Here is an 8,450-nt window from a genome sequence, read left to right on the forward strand (position 1 = left end):
TTAATTTAGAATGTCACAAAAAAAGGTCCAAAGGGCATGAAGCTAAAAAAAAACAAAAAAAAATGATTAGAGCTTGAAAAAATTTTGGTATTTTTCCCCAGGAAAGATAATACTCTAATCCGAATGAAGGACTTTTAGTTTTAACTTTGACAGGTGAAGAGCTAGAGGTCATCATCCCCACTCCTTACAACAGGAAAAAGCTGAACAAGCTCAAAATCAATGACTTTTCTTGGACCATCAGAGACCTGAGTTTGCAGGGAAATCTGCTCCTCTGAAATCTGGAGAGACAGGTGCATCCAGAAAGTCACAGCTGAGATCTACTTACCTGGAGCAGAAGCCACTGGAACCATGAGCTGGTAGGAACACTTATACAGTAATTTTGAGGAACTGTTGGAGGCTGAGTGTGGACTAATTTGAAAGTGAGAAATTCTTGGGGGTCGGTCTTAGGTGGGTATCCACATTTTCGTGGACTTATCTCCAGGAACCCCACCAGGTTCTCATGCTGATGACTAGGAAAATCAAAGACAGAGAAAAATCTTGAAAGAACCCTAAGGAGGAAAAAGTAGTCTTCCTGTAGAGGGGCTAGAATGAAAATTATAGTAAACTGCCGGGCACGGTGGCTCACGCCTGTAATCCCAGCACTTTGAGAAGCCGAGGTGGGCAGATCACCTGAGGTCGGGAGTTCGAGACCAGCCTGACCAACATGGAGAAACCCTATCCCTACTGAAAATACAAAGTTAGCCAGGCGTGGTGGCACATGCCTGTAATCTCAGCTACTTGGGAGTCTGAGGAGGAGAATCGTTTGAACCTGGGAGACGAGGTTGCAGTGAGCCAAGATCGCAGCATTGCACTCCGTCCTGGGCAACAAGAACGAAACTCCATCTCAAATTTAAAGAACAATTATAGTAAACTTCTCCTCAGAAAGTATGCAAGCATTGGTAGCAAAACAGGACGACTATAGTTAACAATAATTGAATTTATATTTCAAAATAACTATAGGAGTGAAATTGGAATGTTCCTAACACAAAGAAATCATAAATGTTTAAGGTGATGGATATCCCAGCTACCCTGATTTGCTCATTCACATTGTACACTTACATAAAAATATAGCATGTACCCCATGAATACGTGCAACTAGTATGTATCCATAAAAATTTAAAATTAGAAAAAAATAATTTAAAAAAGAAAGTATGCAAGCAAAAACACAGTAGTATAAAATATTTAAAGTGTTAGAGGGGAAAACCATCAACCTAGGATTCTATATCCAGGGAAATTATCCTTCAAAAAGGAAGAAGCGCTGGGCATGGTAGTGTGTGCCTGTAGTGTTAGCCCTTTGGGAAGCTGAGGTAGGAGGATCCTTTGAAGCCAGAAGTTCGAGACAAGCTTAGGCAACATAGCAACAGCTCGTGTCTACGAAAAAATTAAAACATTATCTGGGTATGGTACTACGCACTGGTAGTCCCAGCTACTTGAGAAGCTGAGGCAGAAGGATCACTTGAGCTCAGGAATTTGGGGTTGCAGTGTACTATAATCCTACCTGTGAATAGCTACTTCACTCCAGCCTGGACAACATAGCAAGATCCCATCTCTTTAAAAAAATGAAGAAGAAATAGATACTATAAGACAAACAACTGAGGAATTTGTCATCAGCTGACTTCCCTTGCAAGAAACATTAAAAAAATTTTTTTTCAAGCAGGACAGTAACACATATCATAAACTTGGATCTATATGAAGCAAAGAAGGGTGTCAGAGAAGGTGTAAATGAAGGTCAAATAAAAATCTTATTTTTCCTATTCTTAATTGATCTAAAAGATAACTGTTTAAAGTAACAATAGTAGTCGGTATTTAATGATTATAGTATGTGGATAAATGACATAAATGATAGCAATGTCAGAAGGCTGGAAGGGAGGACTCAGGAATACTGTTTTTAAGGCACCTGCACTACACATGAAGCAGAAATAGTGCTATTTGAAGGTAGATTTAGTTTAGTTTTAAGAATATCCTGTAAACTCTAAAGAGAACTGTTTAAATTTTTTTTCAGATGAAGTTTCACTCTTGTTGCCCAGGCTGGAGTGCAATGAAGCAATCTTGGCTCCCTGCAACCTCTGCCTCCCGGGTTCAAGTGATTCTCCTGCCTCAGCCTCCTGAGTAGCTGGGATTATAGGCACGCACCACCACACCCAGCTAATTTTTTTTTCTTTTTTTTTTTTTAGTAGAGACAGGGTTTCACTATGTTGGCCAGGCTGGTCTCAAACTCCTGACCTCAGGTGATCTACCCACCTTTGCCTCCCAAAGTGCTAGGATTACAGGTGTGAGCTACTGTGCTTGGCCTAAAATTTTTTAAGAAGAATTTTTTACTGATATTCTGAGAGAAGATAAAATTTTTAAAAATCATATAAATTGCTCAGAGAGTGCAGAAGCAGTAGCATCTGTAAATGAATAAAAAGCAATTACAAACATGGTCAATATTAATCCAAATATAGTAACAATCACTTTAAATATGAATGGCTTAATACACTAATTAAAGGACAGAGATTGTCAGAGGGGATAAAAGAAGAAGATCCAATTATATGCTGCCTACCAGAAATATACTTTAAATATAAAGACTCCAAAGTTAAAAAATAAAGGGATGGAAGAAGTTATACAGTGCACTGATCAAAAGAAAACTGGAGTAGCGATGTTAATTCCAGACAAAGAAGACTTAGAACAGGGAAAATTGTTAGGAATAAACAGGAACCCTACCTAATGACAAAGGGAATTAGTTCTCCAAGAAATGTACATGCACCTGATAACAGAGTGTCAAAATACATGAGGCAAAAGCAAATAGAAATAAAAAGAGAAAAAGACGAATCCACTGTAGAGATGGAGAATTCAAAACCCTCTGTCAGTAACTGACAGATCTAGCAGGAATACAATACATAAAGGATATAGTTGACTTGAAGAACACTATCAATCAACTCGATCTGATAGGCATTTATAGAATACTCTACCCGATAATAACAAATACACAATCTTCTCAACCTTACCTAGAATGCTCACCAAGATAAGACCTCAAAACACATCTTAACAAATTTAAAAGAATAGGAACACACAACATATGTAATTCTAAATTAATAGTATTGTTATATAACGGACACATTCTCTAAAGAATACCTACTTTCCTTCACTTTTATTGTTTGCTCATGTGAAAGGAAAAGTGAATCTTGGGACTCCAAAACCACTAAGCTAAAGGGAAAAGTCAAGCTGGGAACTGCTTAGGGCAAACCAGCCTCCCATTCTATTCAAAGTCATCCCTCTGCTCACTGAGATAGATACATATCTGATTGCTTCATTTGGAAAGACTAATCAGAAACTCAAAAGAATGCAAACATTTTCTCTTATCTACCTTTGACCAAAAGCCCCTCCCCTCCCCACTTCGAGTTGCCCTGCCTTTCTGGACCAAACCAGTGTACATCTTACATATATTGATTGATGTCTCATGTCTCCCTAAAATATATAAAACCAAGCTGTCCCCAAACCACTTTAAGCATGCCATCAGGACCTCCTGAGGCTGTGTCATGGTGTGTGCCCCTAACTTTGGCATAATAAACTTCCTAAATTGACTGACAGCTGTCTCAGCTATTTGGGGTTCACACACAACAATATGCCTTCTGATGATCTCTTCTGCCTAGCTAATGCCTGCTCATACTCAGCCTAAACTTAAAGATTAAAAACTTTAATACAGCATAATAAAAGCATAAACAAAGTTAATCATTGAAAAGTAATCTACAGCCAGGTGCAGTGGCTCACGCCTGTAATCCCAGCAATTTGGGAGGCTGAGGCAGGCAGATTGTTTAAGCCCAGGAGTTCAAGCCTGGGCAATGTGGCAAAACCCTGTCTCTAAAAAGATACAAAAATTAGCCAAGCATGGTGGCACACACCTGTTGTCCCAGCTAGTCAGAGGGTTCAGGCAGGAGGATTGCTTGAGCCTGGGAGGTCGAGACTGCAGTGAGCTTTAACTGAGCCACTGCACTCTAGCCCAGGTGACAGAGTGAGACCATGTCTCAAAAAAAAAAAAAAAAAAAAAAAAAAAAAAAAAACAAGAAAGAAAAGAAAAGAAATCTATGGAAAATAATGCAATATTTATGACATAAAGGATTAATGCCCATAATATAAAAATCGATTTTATAAATCAATAAAAGAGCACATTCATTCTTGACTTAATTCATTCTCTATACAGTAGCCAAAGTAGTATCTTTAAAACCCAAAGCTAGCCATGCCATTTCCCTACTTGAAGTCCTTCAATGGCTTCACATTGCTCTTAGAATGAAGTTCAAAACCCTTAACAAGATCCACATGATCTTGTCCTTATCTGTCTCCAGATTGGTCTCCCATTACCCTTCTCCTGTCTTTCTCAGGACTCTAGCCACACTGGTCTTTTCTCAGCTCTTCACACCTTAAAGCCTTTGCATATACTGATTGCTTTGCCTGGAACCACCCCACCACCACCACCCTCTTCGACTAATGCCCACTTTTCCTTCAGATCTCAGCGTAAACATAATTTCTCATGAAAGTCTTCCATCATCAGTTCTGGATTGGTTCAGATCCTCTGCTATTTGCTCTATAAACCTGAACAAACAGATTCACATTTCTGAAACTTCAGAACTCCAAACAAGACCCTGAGAAGTGAACCTTCCAAGGAATGTGAGGTTCCAGACAAAGCCTCTAGAATCTTCTTATCTATAGTAGTCAGGGTTGTTGAGGAAGCTCAGGAGAAAGTTAAGATGAGCGAGTCTAAGCTATTCATTCTGTAATTTTTTTGAGTATAAACAACTTTGAGAACTTAATAAAATCTATGGGATTCATTTCTTCTTCTGGAGATTTCTTCTCCCCAGAAAAGGCACAGAAGCAAAACTTTGTGTAACGTTATCAATGTTGCAAAGTTCCCCTAACATACCTTCATCCATTTATTCACCTCACATTAAGAACTCCAACCATTGGATGGTATGTATTTGTCACAGGCTGAAAAAAAATCAGCCCAGTGAGAATCTCATCAAACAAGCACATTGTTTCCCTAGCTTTGTTCATTTAATCAATATTCATTGAGTATCTACAGTATAGTGATTCCAGCAATAATAAAGCTTTATAAATGAAATTTGCTTTACAATTTAAAAGAAAATAAAGACTTTTCATATGCATTGTCTCACTCTTCCCCCAAACCCAATAAAGTGGGCATAGATTACTCTACCTATTTTGCAAATGAGAAAACATAAGTAATCCCAGGGAACACGAGTGATCTGGCTCATGCAACTCAGCCAAAAAGGAGTGAAACTCAGGAGTAAAATGTACTCTTTTAACCCTAAGCCTGGCTGTTTCCTTTCATGTTGATACTGACTCCAAGAGCCAGTGGGTGGTACTAGGACTTGTCCTTAGTAATCTGATAATAATCCCAGGGGCCACAGTCTCAGCCTCCAGTCCCCATGATGGTCAGCCTCACGCTCTCATATTACAGGTAATGATGCAATTTTGCCAATCAATGGTCACAGCAGCAGGACTCACCTAATGTTTAGGGGAAGTAGCCAGAGCTCTTCATCCTCTTTCCGGAGAGCATAGTAGCTCACATTTATTGAGTTCTTAGTACATGCTGGGCACTGTTCTAGGCTTTTTACATGAATTAACTCATTAAATCCTCAGAACAAAACCATGAGGCAGGTACTATTATAATATTAGCTCCATTTTGTGGACACTTAGGAGAGATTAATTTGCCCGAGGTTACACAACTAATAATTTTCAGAGTCAAGATTTGAATCCTGGAGCCTGTGCTCCTAACCAAACCACCATCTGCCTCTCCTGGGTCCATTATTCTTAACTTCTTGGGGTCAAGTATACTGGAGAGAATGTGATTAAAGCCCTGGACCTTCTCCCTAGGAAAACGCAGGTAAGCAGAATTTAGCATATTTCAGGGACTTTGGGGACACCTAAGACCCATCGTCTGTTGACCTCAGGCTTAGAATCTCTATTTATCTCATACATCCTGGAGAGAATTGTCCAGGGACAAAAACAGAAGCGCCGCCAGCGCCGCAGGACTTCGCCCCTGCAAACGTGTGAGGAGAGCTGCGCTGCGCTGGGCTGCGTGGTGACGGAGATGCCAGTTCGCTCGGAATCAGAAACGGTGAGCTCCCGGGACTGCAATGCCCTGAGAACGCAGCCGGGTCGCTGAGCCTCCGGAGTCCGGTAACTGAATGAAATACGCAGGGATCACCAGCCGAACCCAAATCTTGCGTCCCTGCCAGCATCCTGGAGTCCTAAGAGGCAGGGATTGGAGCGGACAGGATCTCAGAACTCTGGTCCCAGGCGCACAACGGCGGAGTCGCTGTTCCTGGTGCTGAAACACTCCGTCCTGGAAGAGCGTGGCCGCCTGCCCGCCTGGTACCGCGCCGCGGCCGCTGCGGGGAACTGTCCAGTGCTGAAAACGGATGCGGCCCGGCCCGCAGGGCTCAGACCCGAGCCTGCCGCACCCAGCGGAACTCGGACCGAGCTCCTGGAAGCACTGACGCAGAGCGCAGGGAGAATCGGAGTGGCGAGCTCCAAGCCGGGCATGGACCTGCAGAGACCCGATTCCTACCAGGGAGGAGCTGGCCCTGACTTCAACCAGCACGTCCTACATAAGGTAAATACCTACTGTATTTCCCAACCTAACCGTTGGAACAGGCGCCAGCACCGGGAGTTTTCCCCACTCCCCTGACTTTGCTTTGGGACTTAATGAGAAACTAGCTTGTATCTGTGAGTGTGGGGAGCCCTTTCTGTCTGATCCTGTTTCCTGCTCAAAATAGAGATGGGTGAGCTCTTGGGGAAGGGCTGCCTCCAGAGGCTCAGATGGTCAGAAGCTTCATTCATTCACTTAAATCATCTGTGTTCCTTTTTCACCCCCTCCTTCTCCTTGCCTATTTATGCCCCTGTATGCCCCCGGCACCTTTGCTCTCCTAACCCTTGTAGGAGACTGCATTTGTCCCTGTTACGTCTGCTAGCAGTGGCCAAACACCTGAATTTCTGGTCAACTTGTCTGAAATTAGAGAAATGGTCTGCAGCAGAGATGAACTGCTGTTTTCAAACCAGACTCCCTCATGGCTCCAGAAAGCTTCCCTCCAGCCATGACTCACTCACAGCCCCTTTAAGCATTTGCTTATTTCAAAGCACTAACACATCCATTGCTTCCTTCATTCAAGTTTCTTATGCAACTCAGTTTTCAGTAAAGCAGGTCTCCCCCTAAGATGGTTGGAGGGGAAAATAGTAGCCTCTCTCAGGATAACAATTTTAATTCAAAATCCATCACTCTGAAAGAATCAAAGCCTCATATTTGCCATAATAAGTTGTGGCTCACCTTCCCTTTCTCTGACTTTCCCATGCCCTCCTACTCCAGCCCTTATAATTTCTGCTTTGATAATGCCAGTTCACCTGTTAGTCCCTTGAAAGGCTGTATGTGATCCTGTAGGTGGAGTTTTTTAATCAAAACATCACTTTGAAGAGTCTATGAATGCAAGCTTTGAAATAACCTAACCCAACCTCCTCCTCTATCACACAGCTTTTATTTGAGGAAACTAAAATCCAGAGAAGCAAAATGACTTGTCCAAGAAAGCAAGCTGGTAAATGGCAGAGCTGATACTAAAAGCCAGAAATTACTACTCCACATGTAGTATTCTTTCCTCTATATCCTTACTAAACTTCCCATCAAAGTGTTCAGTCCATGGACCAGCAGCATTGGCATTACCTGGGAACTTATTACAATAGAAAGCAGAATCTCAGCCCTGACCCTAGAGTGGTTGAATCTGAATCTGCATTTTAACAAGATCTCTAGGAATAAATATGCACAATAACGTTTTAGGTGCATGGCTCTGTGCCATGCTGCCTGTTTCTGACACAAATGAAAGAAAATCAGCTATTGAAGGAAGCAGGTCTGTAGATCTGACAGTCCATGTATCTTCTCCCTCCAGGTCTCTGAATTACTAGGATATAGGGAAGGAGAAAAAATGTATAACCACTACCCCACTCTAGAAATTGTAAAGCCTCACAGTTTGAAGTAAACTAGAAGTTCTGTGCTATTTGATGTTGTAAGGTTAGCCCAGTAAAAAGTGCATGCGAGGCCGGGCATGGTGGCTCACACCTGTAATCTCAGCACTTTGGGAGGCTGAGGCTCACTTTGGATCACTTGAGGTCAAGGGTTCGAGACCAGCCTGGCCAACATGGTGAAACCCATCTCTACTAAAAATACAAAAATTAGCTGGGCATGGTGGTATGCACCTCTGATCCCAGCTACTCAGGAGGCTGAGGCAGGAGAATTGCTTGAGTCTGGGAGGCAGAGGCTGCAGTGAGCCAAAATCATGCCCCTGCACTCCACTCTAGCCTGGGCAACAAAGCAAGACTTTGTCTCAAAAAAAAAAAAAAAAAAAAAAAAAAAAAAAAAAAAAATTTAT

At 42.0% G+C, this 8,450-nt stretch overlaps 1 protein-coding gene across 2 annotated transcripts in view; it reads left to right on the forward strand.

Moving 5' to 3' along the window:
* Window positions 1–6,100: 6,100 nt before the first annotated feature.
* Window positions 6,101–8,450, forward strand: part of RAB37 (RAB37, member RAS oncogene family) — a 78,904-nt gene continuing 76,554 nt past the window's right edge. The window contains exon 1 of one of the 2 annotated variants that reach the window (XM_017884634.1): window positions 6,101–6,649. In XM_017884634.1, the coding sequence (XP_017740123.1) occupies window positions 6,578–6,649 (72 nt within the window). In that variant the 5' untranslated portion in view covers window positions 6,101–6,577. The remainder of the gene's footprint in view (window positions 6,650–8,450) is intronic. The other variant, XM_017884636.1, reaches the window with a different exon arrangement.

Source organism: Rhinopithecus bieti, unplaced genomic scaffold (assembly GCF_001698545.2).
Source record: "Rhinopithecus bieti isolate Rb0 unplaced genomic scaffold, ASM169854v2 scaffold_13400, whole genome shotgun sequence".
NCBI lineage: Eukaryota > Metazoa > Chordata > Mammalia > Primates > Cercopithecidae > Rhinopithecus > Rhinopithecus bieti.